The sequence below is a fragment of the Channa argus genome, chromosome 2 (genome assembly GCF_033026475.1).
Source record: "Channa argus isolate prfri chromosome 2, Channa argus male v1.0, whole genome shotgun sequence".
Classification (NCBI taxonomy): Eukaryota; Metazoa; Chordata; class Actinopteri; order Anabantiformes; family Channidae; genus Channa; species Channa argus.
Window position 1 is genome coordinate 20,206,309 of NC_090198.1, and position 16,394 is coordinate 20,222,702.

The 16,394-nt window shown below is 40.9% G+C and overlaps 2 protein-coding genes across 5 annotated transcripts in view; both read right to left on the bottom strand.

Moving 5' to 3' along the window:
* Position 1: 1 nt before the first annotated feature.
* Positions 2–3,738, bottom strand: pabpn1l (PABPN1 like, cytoplasmic). The gene is made up of 6 exons (XM_067496250.1): positions 3,323–3,738; positions 2,513–2,636; positions 2,001–2,068; positions 1,810–1,916; positions 1,604–1,691; positions 2–692 (listed from the first exon to the last, which is right to left on the bottom strand). The coding sequence occupies exons 1-6, from the start codon at positions 3,392–3,394 to the stop codon at positions 363–365; spliced, it is 789 nt and encodes a 262-aa protein (XP_067352351.1). The 5' UTR covers positions 3,395–3,738; the 3' UTR covers positions 2–362.
* Positions 3,739–5,130: 1,392 nt separating this feature from the next.
* Positions 5,131–16,394, bottom strand: part of cbfa2t3 (CBFA2/RUNX1 partner transcriptional co-repressor 3) — a 39,685-nt gene continuing 28,421 nt past the window's right edge. The window contains exons 7-12 of one of the 4 annotated variants that reach the window (XM_067496243.1): positions 16,235–16,320; positions 14,936–15,224; positions 14,353–14,421; positions 13,580–13,633; positions 11,707–11,897; positions 5,131–11,151 (exon numbers count right to left, since the gene is read on the bottom strand). In XM_067496243.1, coding sequence (XP_067352344.1) covers positions 10,762–11,151; positions 11,707–11,897; positions 13,580–13,633; positions 14,353–14,421; positions 14,936–15,224; positions 16,235–16,320 — 1,079 coding nt within the window. In that variant the 3' untranslated portion in view covers positions 5,131–10,761. Of the gene's footprint in view, positions 11,243–11,706; positions 11,898–13,579; positions 13,634–14,352; positions 14,422–14,935; positions 15,225–16,234; positions 16,321–16,394 lie in introns of all 4 variants that reach the window. The other 3 variants (XM_067496245.1, XM_067496246.1, XM_067496244.1) reach the window with 3 other exon arrangements.

A 16,394-nucleotide genomic window follows, 5' to 3' on the forward strand; every position in this document is an offset into this window, starting at 1 on the left:
CCACCGGCTCATTGTTTTATTTATTCACTTACATAGCAAAGAACGTATAAATTATAGTTTCTACATTAAATTGCAGGCAGCAACACAAAACATTTGCATCATATGTAAAAAATGTAATAGACAACTGCATAACAATTTGAAGTATGTCCCATGCATTCACGGCAACACAAGTTTATAATGCGACACCACTGACCCCAGCCTTCATTCTTCACATAACACCAAGTTGAAGGGCTGATGCAGGAGTGCAACTCGGTCACATCTGTCCATCCAGTAACTTTCACATAATACTCAATTCAGTAATGCCTTGAAACATTGGTCTTAAAATTTTCATTTCTAATCAGCCACTCAAGCTGTGGGTAGTGCTAGCGCTGTTGTGGGTAGTGCTGTCCGCTTGACCCTGCAGCCATCTCCTCTGAAGGTGGTGTGATGAGAAGAAGACACGGGTAACGTTTAGGCATCTGTTCATGGTAGTCCATGTGTCCCCACTGTCTCTTCCCTACAGAAGAGCCTCCATAGTAAGGATGGGGTGTTTGATGTTGTGGCCTGGTTGACTGGTACCGGAATCTGCCTCGAGAGCCATTAGGATGTCGGGGTGGGCGGTAACCTCTGCCTCTTCCTCTGGAGGGCCTCCCTTGATGTCCTCCTCTATCTGTGGTGCTGATACCTGGCATATTAGTTCTCTTCGGCATTACCTGCAAATCAGAGTATAACAGTTAATGTACCGTTTAGAAGGCTTTAAAGAAATTGCACAGTTACTATTAAACAGTAATTAAAAAAAAAATATCCAGTTCTTATTGGTTGGATCCAACAAGAGAAATAAGTTTAGTTGAAGTTACTCAACTTCCAAACTTTTTTTTTTTCTTCCATCTTAAGAGGTAGCAGTGTTGAAACTGATGTCACACCCAGCCACAAAATCAGATCTCCCAAGATAATCCTACCTCCTGCTTTAATCCAACCACCCAATGAACTTCACATAAACACTGATTTAGATGAGGATCTAAAATATTTCTGGGCAAACAAAAACCAAGTTCCCTTGAGCTAGATTTGAAAGAAAAAATAAAAAAAATGTTGTTACTTTTTTCTTTAGAAATGTAGACACAATCCTGCCAGTCTGAAACATCCAGTTAATATCTGAACAGCCTCTACTGTTAATATTTAGCAACACTTTACATAACTCTAGATAGTCGTCTTTCACTGGATAGGTCTTAATTGGTAAAGCAATGGCAAAATAAGCATCATTTAGTAGGTCATGTTCCCACTGATGTGTGATAGTGGAGGTCACTTCTCGCTTCAACCCGAGTAGGCAGTCATGAGTAGTGCAAAATTAGTTTAACCACTTTTAAAGCTTGAGTGACAAGTCCAACAATACTGCCTTTTGTTTAAACCTTCAAATAGTGAGTTGAAATTATATGCAGCACACAGGGCTCACAGGCAGGGTGTGAGGAAAAGCTAATGATGGGCACCATCATCTATCCTAAAATTTTATTTTAGAAGTACTGTGGGTGCTGTAATGTAGGTTGTGTGTTTAACCAGTGCACTGTAATAAGACCCACTTTTGGGAGCAGGCAGCTAGTTTGAAGTTTCTAGATCAAGATTCCCTCACCTTTAGCACTCTTCCTCTGAACAAGGTCTCATGCAAACCAATGGCACTCTGCACAGAGTCCCGATCGGAGAACTCAATGTAAGCAAAACTGTTATGGGGAAATTGGGGGGCGGGGGATACAACAAATAAACACACTTAGTTGTATTTTGTGATCAAACAGTGTCAGGTAGCAAATAGTAAGAGAAGTATGCAAAAAGTAAACCCACCCTTTTGGATGGCCAGAGAACCTGTCACACAGTATGGTTACTCTGTTGACAGGACCACAGCCATTGAAATGGATCTCCAACTCATCTGCAGTGGCACCATAGTCTACCTGGAATTAGTGCAACGGTGTGTGGTGTCAGACGCTTGATTAACACATGTCCAGTATAAACAAACGAAATAGGAAAAGTCTTACATTTCCCACATAGACTGATCTGTGGTCTGCATCTATCCTCTCTTCAGGAGTCATGTTGTAGAAGGGTCCTGTGGAGGGAAAAAAAAAAAACTACAGACTGGTTCTATGGATGCAATATACAGAAGTCCTACAAATGCGGATGAAAGGCAGCGATTACTTTCACCAACGTATTCATTTCTGACATCATCTTCTGTAATACATATTGCTGCTACTTTATTCTGAGAAGGAACCGAAAGGGGGGTGGGGATGAAATGGATAAGATGATGCATGGACACAGAAACAGTCACAGCCACAGGCAGAAAGGAGCACCCTTCTGGTTCTCACTGGGTAGTGATAGGGCACATGTCAACCCTGTTGTGAACATAGTCAAGTGTCCCAGGTTAGTCAGATGGAGGCGTATGTAGTTAAAAATACAAAAATCGGGGGATTCCCATGTATAATGCCTATTTAGCTGTACATTAGCATGACAATAACAAACCACAAGATGGATAAGACCTAGAAGTTGGCCTCACCAGGCTGAGGGCTGCTGGTCAGGAGCTGCATATCTTGTAAATCACACCTCTCCTCATCCTTCAGTCTTTCAAGCTCTTCTTCCATCTCCAGCTCCTGGACTCTGGCCTTTATGGCTGCCAGCTCCTAAAGCACAAGAATGGAAACCACCACTTTAAGCCACTGTGGATGAAACTGGAGTCAAACAGTAAAAAGCTACTAAGCAGGTCTTTAAAATGTAGGTCCAGTCCTCCTAAAGAATTGCAAATATGCTGGACATCATCCTGGTTTGTAAAACTGTGTAAAACTGTAGTTTTAAGATCAAAATTGGTGCTCAGGCCATGGAAAGCTAAAAATCTGTTACAAATAAATGTTGATGCTTAACCATATTTGACTGAAGGAGTCGATGTTTATTACCTGTCATATTGCCCAGACATACGAGGTGCAACATAGTGCTTGACTGAGATTTTTGGTCAGTTCATTCAGACTTTAAAATGCATTAAGTCAATTCATTCCATTAGCTATTGTGAACCACACAGTGAACTGAAGAACCACCCAACTGACAATATCTCCCAGGAAATGCGGATATGCAGTGCCAGACCCGACCGTCTGCATACAGAGTCGTTCAGCGTGTTACACGGGTTGTCACCCTGACACAAATGCACTGATGTTATGCTTTGTGTTGGCTTGATCACTCATCAGATGGTAGCATGTAGCTTATGTTCGCTGCTTGTTTGTCCACTGTGACGATCCTCATTTGCCACTACCACGCTTACAAACAATCCCCGGTGTCAGCATCCCTGATTCCCCTCAAATACGATGGTGTTACTCACCGGGTCCTCGGTGAAATGGTCCCCGATGTACTCGTCCTCCAGGTAGCCGTACTCCACCTGATTTTCCGCCATCCTCACTGCTCAAACATGGCATCTGCAAAGCCAACTGCAGCTTGCCAAAACGGCCACCAAAATATCCCTTTTAGGAAGGAAACGGTTTGATGATCCACAGACGCGACACCTGACGCCCTATGAGGTAAGCTAATGGATGCCACCTGTGAGTGACGCACTGGATTGATTGACAAAGGAGCGAGAGACGCTGAGAGTCCCCCGGATCCAAGGCTCAAAGGGTCCTGGCTGCCACTTTCTGCCCCTATTACAAACAGATTAACGTGATTCAATTTCTAGTCCAGCTCGAACTAGAAAAAGCATTTCCAAAGAGAAAACGGACTGTAAATGCTTCAGAGCTGAAAGGATTTTCCAAGCAAAGTTTAAAAAAGCTGAACAGTTTTTGCTGATATAGCTAAATGTTTTGCTTTTGCTGAAATTGCTGAAACAAAATGTCGCTTCGTACACACTGGTTAGGCAAACTTCAAAGGCAAAATATAAAAAGGCAAATATGCGACGTCATAGATGATACCATTAATGACGTCTCGATTGTAAAACCATAAAAGCATAAAAATCTTGTAAAAAAAAGTGTAACAGATATTAAAAAGCCATGTAAAGGGAATAATGTCCTGTATAAGCTGAACGATTTAAAGTTTGAACAGTGTTTGTAGGTGAAAGTATGCAAAAGTAGTTATGTGCCAAATAGTCAGAATAGTAAAAAGATTAGAATATCATTATTAGAATATCATTAACCTTACTTGATCAAACTCACCCACTTGTTAAGCACTGCCAAAGAGGAGTGACATAGGAATGAGTCCTAAAGCCCCGAAATCAGTATTTTAACACTTCCGTGTCCTGGTCCCAAAGTCTATGGCTTAACAATAACCCATTCAAAACGGTTATTGCTTAAATTCCTGAAATAAATCCTATAGTTACCACAAGGTCATGACTAGATACCCTGCTCACTCTTTAAGCTTTTATGTGCCTTAAAAAAGATGGTGGCTAACAAGTGGCTGAATGAGACTACCGAGGTTGTCATAGTGTATTTTTCCACAAAAGTCTAACTACCTTGGTGCTTTTTGACAAACCAGTAAGATGCTAACCTCTGGGCTGGCCCAAATAAAATAATCATCTCTAGCGTCTATGAGGATCTGCTTTGAAGCAAGAGTATTCTGTACATGTGTGAGGGGCAATATTACTTAAAAGTTACTAAAAAGTTTTGGAATGAAGAAACATGTCACCCAATGGAGCGGTGTGTGATAAGGTCTACAGCACAGACAAATATGCTAATCCACATTGCAGACTGATGGACATTATCAGTGAGCAGAGGCAGTTACATATTACTGGTTTTAGTGTCTGAAAATATGATTTATTTAGATCACGACCAAAGTTATTCTTTGTATAGTTGGAGGTTACTTGTTACTTTCACTTTTTCATTTTGATCAAAATGACATTTTAAATTCTAAATATTTCTCCAAATTTGTGCCTAAAATATTTAGTATCAATCAGAAATTTGATTTAAAAAAAAACACTTGGTGTAAGCAAAGTTTACCTGCATAGCATGATTTTATAGCAGCTAAATCCCTAAAAAGAAGTATTGGGTTTAGGAGACTAGACAAGTTGTAAAAAAATGTTATGGTTTTATAAATGTTATTTAGATTTGTATAATTATGACATTTTTAGTTTGCATTGTAACATACTGTGTTATAATCATTAAATACGGTTGCATATTTTACTGTTCTAAAGAAAGCCAACGAGGGTGGTGAATACATCATTTCATGTTTTAATTACACAGTTACATTGTTCAACACAGACAATAACCTGAATTAGAATGTTTTACAGTTTCACACATCCAACAGAGCGAACAGTTAAAGAGCGGTATTAGCAACAGGGAGGAAAGCATGCAAGAAATAAATACAAATCAGAATTAAATTCTTCTGGCACAGTTTACTTCATCTAAAAACCGCAACAGGACCTTTTGAAGAGGGAATTAAAACAAAAAAGAAGGATCTTCAAAGCGTCAACCTTTCCTACAGAAACTTTTTTTCTGTAATAATGTATTGCACAATACAGTATAGAATGCTTCCCTACACATATAAAACCATAAACCTTTTTTAAATTTATGTAAAGGTAAAAACAACACCATCCTGAGCCATGGCTTTTGGGAAAACAAGTGCTGACTCCATCATTTGCCACTTCAGCTTTCTACTGTAGCTTTTCATCAGTACCTGCTGCACGGGAAGGACGTGTCAACGTCACATCAGATGAGCCTTAAGTCTTCATTGGTAGAGTTACCGTTTGGGGTAGGGAGAGACAAATGCCAACCTGCTAATAGTTGTCTTTTCTAAACATGCGTTTTGCCCATATCATGTACATAGTTAAACAAGAAAATGGCAGATGTCAAGTGTTTGGAGACCCATGGATGGTATTCACAACTGCAGAGCCCTTATGTGCTTGCCATCTATAATATTGTCACAAAAAAAATTATATGACACATTGGGATGAATCTCATTTGTTTCACGACTCAACAAAACTTATGCCCAGTTGAAGTCTTTTGTATAGTGTCTGATGAAATTAAGGAGCACGCCATTAAGGGACATTTTACACTTTTCCTTAACACAGTCAACCATGTTGAAAACTTGTAAACTTGAACTGAAATAAAATCCGAAAGAAGTTGTAGCTTTTGGTTGCAGTTTGGTCATTTATAAGCAGTCTATTGGGTAGTCTTTGTTTAGTTCATCTGAGGGCTTACTTGCAGACAAGGAGGCACATGCAAAGCACATTGAGTTGAATGGAACTGCCTGGTACTGTGGAGCTGCTGAAATGTTGTATTGATGTGGATTTTGAATGGAAACACTGTATTTTACCACAAAAGCTGATGCTACATATTGTGAATTTATCTGCCACTATAGTCTGTCAGGGTTGTTTTATTAAAGCTCTGAAGGTTTCAAGTAGTTTGTACAGACACGCAACAAAAAAGTTATTTTTTTAAACCCCACACACTCAGACATCATGCATTCATTTTATCTCTGCAATGCTTTGTAAGAAGACACAATCGGTAGGCGTTTCTGAAGGAGCTGCTTTTACAGAAGATCCATTCAATATGTAGACAACAAGTTGACTTGACTAACAATTCCACACTTCTGAAACTTAGCCAGTTCATTGAGCATGCCCTTCACTTTTGTGCTCCGAGTAGCCTATCGTGCATGTTACACACTTTGGTTAACTGGTGTAGTGGAGCTCTAACCTTATTATTTCTGGTCTGCTGTCAATACACCCCGTGTCAAAGCTTACTATGGCAATGCAGGAGTACTTTGGTCTGTGCTTTTATTGGTTTTGGACAACAAATGCCATGTCATGATTGAATCTGTGTTTCTGTATAGCCCCGTTCAGACATTTCACTCCTTCCATTAATCCAACACCATCTGAAAATGTTGATTTCATATCTGAATGAGCACCTTGGTCACTTTTCTGTAAAGGTCAGACAGCAATCTTACTAGGTTTAAATACGTCACAAATCTGAACTGTATGTTGTTGTGTTAACGTATTGGTGCATATGTAATGTGGGTCTACAGATAACATTTTAGTGAGTTACACTTAAAAACCTGTTTCAGAAGTTCAGCTCAATGAAAAATATGATTTATTTTGGACAATGCCCTGACCAGCAATAACATAAAAGAACTTTATTTTGGAACACACTCTTATTGTTGAGCCATGTTGGAATAAGAAACTCTGGCCTCACTCATATAGTATTTCACTTGATGTATTGTCCAATCGCACATATACAGGAAATTTGCACACAAACTGGCTCTATTACAGTTGTGTCACTTATGTCAGAATGAATTCATGAGGAACACTAAGGTTAAAGTGACAGATAAAACCAGCAATGTTAGATATGTCATATCTGAAAAGGGCTTTTGCGTACTAAATTCCAGCAGGATCAGTTTGGTTAGCAGGATGTAATAAGGTAAGGCTTAGAGAGAACAAATCTTCTCCAACATCAACAGTAAAGGCAGTTCCATTTAACACTTTTTCAGATAAATGTATGTGTTTGCTTTTGAAGGTGTGTTTCCATGTCTGCTTTCGGCCTAGCTTTTCAAAGTCCAGGTCAACCTCTCCTGGTGGTTAGCTGTATGGTCACAGGAGGTAGCTAGTGTCAGAGAGGGTTGTGAAGAGTGGTCTTTGAGACTAGCAGGACCATTAGTCATCAGGGGGATGAAACAAATGACACAAAAAGACTGAAGTCAACACTAAATCACGGTAATTATAACACACGTACGCAAATGCTACACATTGATGCAGGGGTATCTTGCAGCTTATCCCACCGAATTTTCTCAAATAGTCCACAAATTTAGTATTTGAGTATATATGTTATCCTATGACACTAATTACAAAAAAGGAGTTTAGCAGAGGCGGTCATGTTGCTGGAGCAGGTGGAAATAGCTGAAAAGAAACCCTAGGAGGAGATGCTACTCTTTTGGCCCGGACCCACATCTAAAGCTTATGCTCACATTTCATCTTTGCCAAAAAAATAATATTAATAATAAAAATAAAAAGAAATATGGAAATTAAATTAGCTTTGAGTTTAAAGAAGCTTAACACTGGCATACGTCTTAATTTTACACTGATGGCTTGTCTTGCACCTTGGAAAAACACAAATACAAACCCAAGTGACTAAAAGAGAGGATCGAGTGGCACTTGAGCCATAATTATGGTGGAAAAAAAAAATCTGGAAATGATACTGTATATAAAGTTTGACAATTGTTGTATTTGGTATAAAAACTACATTTTTTAACAGAGCCACCACTTTTAGCCCTTTTAAGCCATTCACTAATTGGTGCTTTTTAATCAACAGTGGGCTAAAACATGCTCTTTAAACCTAACCCATTAGTAATAAATTAATAGATATTTAGGGAAACAAAAACATCTTATTTTGTCGAAGGTTCTGCTTGATGATGTACAATGTGGATGTTTTATCTAAGATTGAAAACTAAAATCAATTTGATTCACAAAATGTTCATAAAGTCTTGTTGTGTTCATCCATCTTTGATTTGTTGACATCCCTTTTTACTGACATGCAATCAGGTATTTATGGACCCAGTTTACCTGTGTTACCATCAGTCTCCTCCATTTTGGGTCAGGTGATACTTGAGTTGAGTGAAAATTTGAAATTTTAACTTGAATGAGAAAAGAAAGGAATTTGAAAAACAAATGTACTGTGAAAAAAATCATTCTGGACATTAAACTTTAAAGGTTTCTGTTATTTGGCAAACACATTTTTGGACCTCTTTAAATACTATGTACATTCACATTAAGTTACTGATGTTACTTTAAATATATTTATATGTATCTATATTATATGACACCCTATGGGCAGTTGCTGAGGTTCCATTCAGTAGCTGAATTCTCTTCATATTGCACCTCCGTCCTCTCACTGTCTTACAATGCGAGCAATACAAAATATTCTACAAGAGGGGTTTCATCTCAATAATATAGATACAACAAATCAAACAATAAGTACAATGTGGGGCATCCTCTGAACAACATGTGTCATTTTTTTGACTTCACTGCTCAGCCCAAACTCAAAAGAAGGAATATGAAAAGTTAAACCAAAGTCCATCTTTCCGGATATACACAAGGGCAGCACATGTGGACATCAGCGACAAGAGACATTATTGAAAAATGAAAAGCAGAACAATATCTACAAGCAGGTTCCAACCCTTCCCACAAGACTGCTCTGACGCTCTGTGTAGAGCAGTCTGGGGCTAGGGGCAGACTTGAGTCAAGTAGTTGGTGAAGAGCATAAAAGGAAGGTGTGGGGTAAAGGGGAGGTAGACAGAGAGAGGAGAACCAAGTCTACACCATCCTTTACTAGGCTCTTTTATCTGTTTGTCATGCTTTGGAAAAGTAGGGAGTGAATGTAAAGGTAACAGCCATTCCGTTGAAATATCTCCTAGTTGTGGAGCTTTTAAAAAACAACGTACAAACTATCTTCCCATACGTCTCCGTAGTATGCAAATCCTTTTCTGCAAATGTTTTCAAGCTTGTTTTGAGGTTTTTTGGCAGCTCCGTTGCCACAAACGTATCGCCAGGTCCTCTGAGGCTGGGTAGCTTTTCCTTTCCCCCTTTTTTTCTCTGTCCTCTCTGTTACCATTCACAAAAATCACACTGTGGCAGGGTTTCCGTCCATTTCACAAAGTCTTTCTTGTAGGCAAGTTCACAGCATTGTCCATGTTCACTAGTCTGGGCCTTCACTGTGGAATCGCTGTTGTTTTGTCCAGACTGCAGGAGGAAGCCTCACATAAAATCAGGTCTCGTTTTTTTTCTTTTATGTTTGACTTTCTCTAGGGTCTGTTAACAGCTTCTCTGCAGCCTGGTCCTCTCAGGGCTGGCTTATCTGCTGAGGAGGTGATGTTGCTTTGCGTTTGGTTATAAGATGAGTGCTTCTCCTTATCGCTTACTTACTCACTTTGGCAGTGTAATACAAAGTTTGGATCATGTCATTTTTCATCTTTGAATTCATTTGGGTTCACAATGGTGTAGAGGTGAGTCCGGTGTAGATTTTCTTGGCTCGCTAGCAAGGTAGTTAGCAGTTTAAATTTTATTTTATTTCATATTATTATTGTTATCATCATCATCATCATCATCATCATCACTATTATTCTTTGTTAGAATATTTGGACTTTTCTTTATTTTCCCTTAAAGCCAGAAAGAAACCTTTAATAAATACTAAGTTGTGTTTCTGAGGAATTAATTGCATCACAAGTTTTTCCCCTTCCCTCATCCTTTTGAAAAAGTTAATGTGTTCCTTGCCCATCTCCATTTGGACTGTAAAAAGTGCCACATCAGTAAAGTGTTTAGACTGGTAGTGCACATCCCAGGGCTGGGTACGTTTCTGTCATTGGTGCTAAAATAAAGGGAAATTCTATCCAAGTGCTGATTGGCCAAGTGATCCCCCCATCAATGTTGCCTAACCACAGCCCGTGCCTTGTGTCATTACATGTACATTTAGTTTTTACCATGCCAAGACACTGAGGGCATCTTCAAGTCAAAGGTCATGTTCTCAGCAAACACATCTGATATGTTTCTGTTACACAGATAAGTGACACTGCACTGTTCATGCTTTACACTACACCTAACCCCAGTTTGGAATCTTTGAACGTGGTTGTGAAAGACATGAAAACGGGAAAAGAAATTGTTTTTGGGGAAGGTAAAAAGTTGAGTCAATCATCAGGTAGTGACAAGATTTTCAGGATAGCTTAGGGTAAATGGGAAATAAACGCTGAAGTAGGAGCGGAGCAAAAGGAACAGTGTGCAATGAAGATTCCTCAGTTTGGTTTCGTGTGGAGTGTCGGGCACTGTCGCATCAGCATGCAGGGAAGGGTCAGATGTCAGCGAGAGGTGGCATCCAGTAGAGCAGGGGTAGCTGGAGTTGTGGAGCGAGAGGCACTGCTGGAACTGCTCTCCTTGGGGCTGGCAGACACACTTCCACTGCCGCTGCCAGTCCCTCCCACAATACTGCTTTGGCCTGCCAGGGACAGGGGTCCTGGAGGGGTGCTTTCTGAATGGGTGGGGGGTGCACTGGAGGATGCTGAAGAGGTGGTGGAGGAGGAGGGAGTCCCTAAGGGGACATTGCTGCCTCCTGGCAGCCCCTGCAGGCCCTGACCACAGACATGGTGGTGCTTCTCCCAGTCTTTGTGTTGGCAGAAGGAGCCACAGTAGCGAGCCGTGTTGCAGCCACTGCATGTCTCACTGGCTTTCCTCCCACAGTTCCAGCAGCTCTGGTGAGGCAGTGGGAAGAGAGTTGGTTGATAAAAATAAGTCTCTTTTCTTCCCATGATAGCACATTGACTTTTTTCTTTCTTTATCTTTCTATGTTGAAACAAACAAACAAAAAAAACAAATTTTATATTCTAAGTTACTTGTTTCTTTTCTGTTACGATTTGCATACGGATCATATTTAAAGATTTTTTTGTGTTGTTCCAACCTCACTGGTTTGTGTTACCAGCAGGTGGTGGTCAACTGCTCTGTGATGGCCTCAGCCTGTCCCCCTGCTCCAACCATTAGGGTCTATCTTTGTTTGTTTACATGGACAACTGAATTGCTCATTATGCAATAATTATGACAACTGCAGCACTAGACCACGAACAGCCAGCTGTATGGATTACTCAATAAAAACTAACTAGGCAACTACTGGATGAAGGGAAGAAACTGAAAGGTAATAATGGGTGATGTAAGAAAGCAGTGAAAAGAAATCAGAAGAGTAAGTGACTGATTGAAGGACAACTTAAGAGAAAATAAGGCAAATTATGGGGGGGTGGGTATGAGATACTCACTTCACTGGAGTCCTCCTGCTGGTTGATGACTGTTAGAGCATCCTCAGAGGCTTGCCTCTTGGCCTCAGCCAGTGCCCTCTCCATTTTAGAGCGTTCGGCTGAAATCATCTCATGAGCCTTCCTCTCAGCGTCTGACACTGCTTTCTGCAGCTCTGACATCGCCTGTCGCTTCACCTCATTCACCGCCTCCTCTGAGGGAAAGAGAAACAGAGAGAAAGGTGCTTGTAGCCATCATCCCATCATTCTGTTTGCTTTGACATACTATATTGAGGCGCTTTAAGCTCCCGTCTTGTTTTCTCTCAGCAAACAGATGTACATCATCCAAGATTTAAAACATTCTGCCAGAAAAAGGAAAAAGCCTGACTTTAATAATTCATTCTAACATGCCTGGCCATGACAATTTTCAGTGTGGCCAACAGCAGATGTCTCAGAAGTTTTGTCACCAACTTGGCTGTTCATCCAACATCCTGGGATTCCCTGTTTGCATGATTGTCATCTTGTCATGAGAATAATTTTGAGTGAAACTGTTAGAAAGAGTTTACTTTGAACAGTGAATAATTTCCCCAGCAGTAGGCATGCGTATCTTCACTGCAGGGCTTCCTACAATGTAGATTTTATCATGGGGCCTTTCTTGTAGCACAAACTGTATGAGTGAGGAGGTTGTTTTTACAACAGGCAGGTGTGTCGACTCCTTTCCAGATGGCAGTCTGAAATAGAAACTTCCTGCAGTCCCTTCTCAGTAAGACGCAGGAGTAATTACATTTTTCCGTCTTTCATTATTGGCCTCAGTTTGCGCAACCAATGTACAGTACATAATCTCTCATAGGTCTTACACCTAAATGGGAGCCAAATATACTGTCTTTATTCTTCAAATGCTAATGTGATATGACATGATCACAAGATATGTATTCCTCTGACATATTTTTATATTTTGGAGCAAATTATTTTTCAAATCCCTGCTTCCCCTCCTCCTGATTTTCCAAGCTTACACAAACACACACATACAAGGAGCTTCGCATGGGTGTATCTGTAGATTAACAAACTGGGAGGTGAGACTGATACGGTCTCACCACGGCTGCCTATTTCCTCTAGCCAGTGTTTGTTTGAGAGAGAACTCATAAATAACTCACTTTTCCTCGCCGCTCCACTCCACTTGTTTTAAACTACTGTGCAAAACGATAGGCAGCAGGGGCAAGGTTTATGCACACTTTACCGCTCATATAGTATGTGCATGGCTGTGTGTGCATGTCTCATATGCTAAAAAGTTAGTATTCTGTCAATCATGTCAACATAGAGTTACACTCAGACACTTGTCTCAGTGCTTTCCCTCATCCTGTCATCCCATCTCTACCTTCGTTTCATTTATACCTCTTTTTCATTTTCTTATACCCTCCTCGTCTCTTTTCTCTTTTATGCAGAACGCTATCTGCATTATCCCAAGCTTCTCAATTATCTGGCCTAATGCATGCACCAAGATTAGTTTGCAAATTTAATTAATTCTTATCAAGGAGACTGCATAGCAGATGCCGGGGCAATTAGCACTTAATCGAAAACACGGGGGCAGCAATATTAACATTTTAATTCCACAGGGAATTTGGCAAGTCTCTGAGATGTGTTATTTCTGTCTTCTTTTTCACACTTCAGATCTTATTTTTCAAAAGCACGGCAGTCTCTCAACCTGAACCAGACCAGAGAATACGTGTCTGGTTTTAATTAAAAGCAAGAGTTGCTGCAGGCAGACTACCTGGCTGCTGAGGTGACACATACATACACACACACACACGTACAGCACACGTACACACACGTACAGCACATGCACACACACACAAACACCAGAGGCATCGAGATGTTGGTAGTGAGATATTTTACTCACCCTGCTTGTTTTGGAGGTGCTTTAGTGCTGGGGAGAGCGGGATGCTTGTAGTACCTGTATGAAAAACAACTGCAATTAAAAGAGCTTTTTCTGCTGGTGAAAATGCAGCACAGTGTTTTGCCGACAGCAGCAGCATCTTTCCTCCGCAGGGTATTGGAGTATGACTCCAACATAATAGTGCTGGGACTGTGGTGGAACAAGGCTGAGCCGGATGACCCCTGGGATGGGCTCTAACATGCAATATACAAAAAGGCCCATGCAATGCAACACTCCCACCTGCTTTTTATTTGACCAAAAAATGGGCCAAATATAATAACCATGGTCAAGACTGTTGTTATCTGTATATCGAAATATCAGTATTTGATTCACCTTAGTAATAAGTTTATGAACTCCTTATAAGACAAAATAGTGAACTAAAAGAGGTATGAAATCTTCAAAGTGCGTGTTTCTCAGGACAATGGAGATAAGTTAAGCTCCAACCTGTGCTGTGCTGCTGCGGCCTGTTTTGGGCTGAGTGACTGCATTTTCACTGCAGCTTTAACTGCAGTGGCCTTTCATAGTGGTGACAGATGGAGGGCATTTAGCCCTAATGATACACAGGGCCTCCAATCCTCTGGCCTGATGGACCTGTGGTTGTAAGGCCTCTTTTCTGTCTGTCTAAGTAGCCAGGATGAGGGCAAATAAGACTGATGATGGCGTTTGTGTGTATGTTTTGTTACTCTGTGTGGGGTCAATCATGAAGACAAAAAAGAAAAACAGGCCAAGGTTCTCACCAGCTTTCCTCCAGATTTCTTCTGGCAGGTATCCTGAGGAAGGCCTGTGTAAGAAGTCTCGGTGGATCTCTGAAACACACACAGAGGCACATATTCTCAATAATTACAAATACACACACACACACACACACACACACACACACACACACACACACACACAGACAATGACAGATTCTCATTATGCACAAACACATATCCACAGGTCTCCCCTAAATTTTCCAATTTAATACGAAATTACGTGTGGGGAAACATCATTAAACAAGCTGTTATCAACTTTTTTAAACATTTCTGAGATGGAATGGAAATATGGGGATTAGAAATGAATGCAAATCTTAATTGAAAGAATGAGCATGCTGGCAACATGAGGGTGTAATCAGTTGGTTAAAGAGCCAGGATGTTGCAACTGGATTTGTAATGCTTCACAGCATGAACTAAAATTTGTAAATCTGCTGAAAAATATGATCATCTAACTGGCTTTTTGTCTCTAAATTGATATTTTAATGCGTTTTCGGCATTTCAAATAAGCCCTACCTTGCTGTGAGTGTTTTGCTTTGCCGAACATACCCTGTGTGTGTTTGTCTACCTGTCTGTCTGCCTGTCTGCCTTTCAGCAGCCGAGGAAGTTCCTATGGACAGTGACTCGCTGCTGCTAGCTGTGTTGGAGGAGGAGTTGTGGTGAGGAGGAGGAGGAGGAGGGAGAGGAGGAGGAGGAAGGCAGTGCTGTCCGTTGCTCCCACCTTTTTTCATCTCCTCAACGTCGCTGTAACGCCGAATCCAGTGATTCATTTCCTCCCGGTCGGCCTCCTGGCAGCGGCGCAGCACTGTCAAAGATCGGCGCGTCTTCTCCACCATGTCCATGATGCAGTTCAAGAGCTGCAATGAGACAAGATTGTTAATAAACAGTCGGCAATGTAAATCCCTACCTCCCAGAGAAATACCCATTTCCCCGCAAAGTGAAAAACCAAACCAAACTTCATGAAAGACCTCTACAGGTCATTGCATTGAATTCAGTTCAAAAGGTAAGTAACTGCATCCTATTTGAAGCACACACTATCTACAGTAGCAGATGTGTGTCTTTGTGTGTGTGACTGTGTGTGTTTCTGTCTTTTCATATTTATAAAATTATTAAAATTACAGCATTACAGCAACCATAATGTAACAGCTGGGCTGCTGATGGGAAAAGTTGAGCCAGTTTCTTCCACCCTTCTGCTGCATTCTCTGCCAACTCAACAGATTTCTCTCCATTTCTCACGGTGTTACAACAGTGTCACTTTTTTCCACACTGCCTTGTGTTTTCAGACATGACCTGGTCTGCTTAATGGGTTTAGCATGATTGACATCTGATCCATATCATTATTCCCATTCATCTTTCCCTCTCTCTGCCTTCTTTGCGCTATCTCTCCACCCACCCCCTCCCCTCTGAGTTAGCTATATTTATTTTAGTGAAGTGTTTCTAATTTGGCAGGGGTCCAGGCCTGGCTAGTTCTCTCCATGACTACAGCTCTTGTCTCAGCTGCTCTCCCCAGCTGGAGCTGCTCTCTGCTGAGTCCTGAGCTCCATCTGGGGCCTTGTTTCTGTGTGTGTATCTTGTGTACATGATTTTGTCTTTGTGCAGTTGGGTGCCAGGAAGCCAGATATGCGTTTGTCTGTTAATTCACCAAACTGACATGGACCTCCTAAGGTCAGCTGTCCATCAACTGCTAACTCAGCTGGGACTGTCTTTCAACAGTTCCTGTTCCTGTCATCCTATTACCATTTTTAGCGCTACAACTAACTTTAATCATCTGCTAATTTCTTAGTGTAGCTTTTTCCACTGCTTAATGTTGGTTATGAATGACACAGAGGTGGTTGGCATAAAACGCAGTTACCATGCTGATACATACATTATCAAGGTGCTTCCATTCCTCGGCCCACTCTCGATCTGTTAGACGGTGGTCAATCACCTCCTCTTGCCGGGCGCCATGCACTGCTGTAACGAAAACACAGAGGACTGAGTCAGCAATACTGTCAAAAGTGGATATTCAATAATATATTTGCAGAAAA

Excerpts from the sequence above, each read along its gene's own strand:
- pabpn1l (XM_067496250.1), bottom strand. The coding sequence starts at position 3,394 with ATGGCGGAAAATCAGGTGGAGTACGGCTACCTGGAGGACGAGTACATC. Across the intron at positions 2,069-2,512 it reads GACCAGCAGCCCTCAGCCTG|GACCCTTCTACAACATGACT; the intron begins GTGAGGCCAACT and ends TTCCCTCCACAG. Across the intron at positions 1,917-2,000 it reads GATCAGTCTATGTGGGAAAT|GTAGACTATGGTGCCACTGC; the intron begins GTAAGACTTTTC and ends CACTAATTCCAG.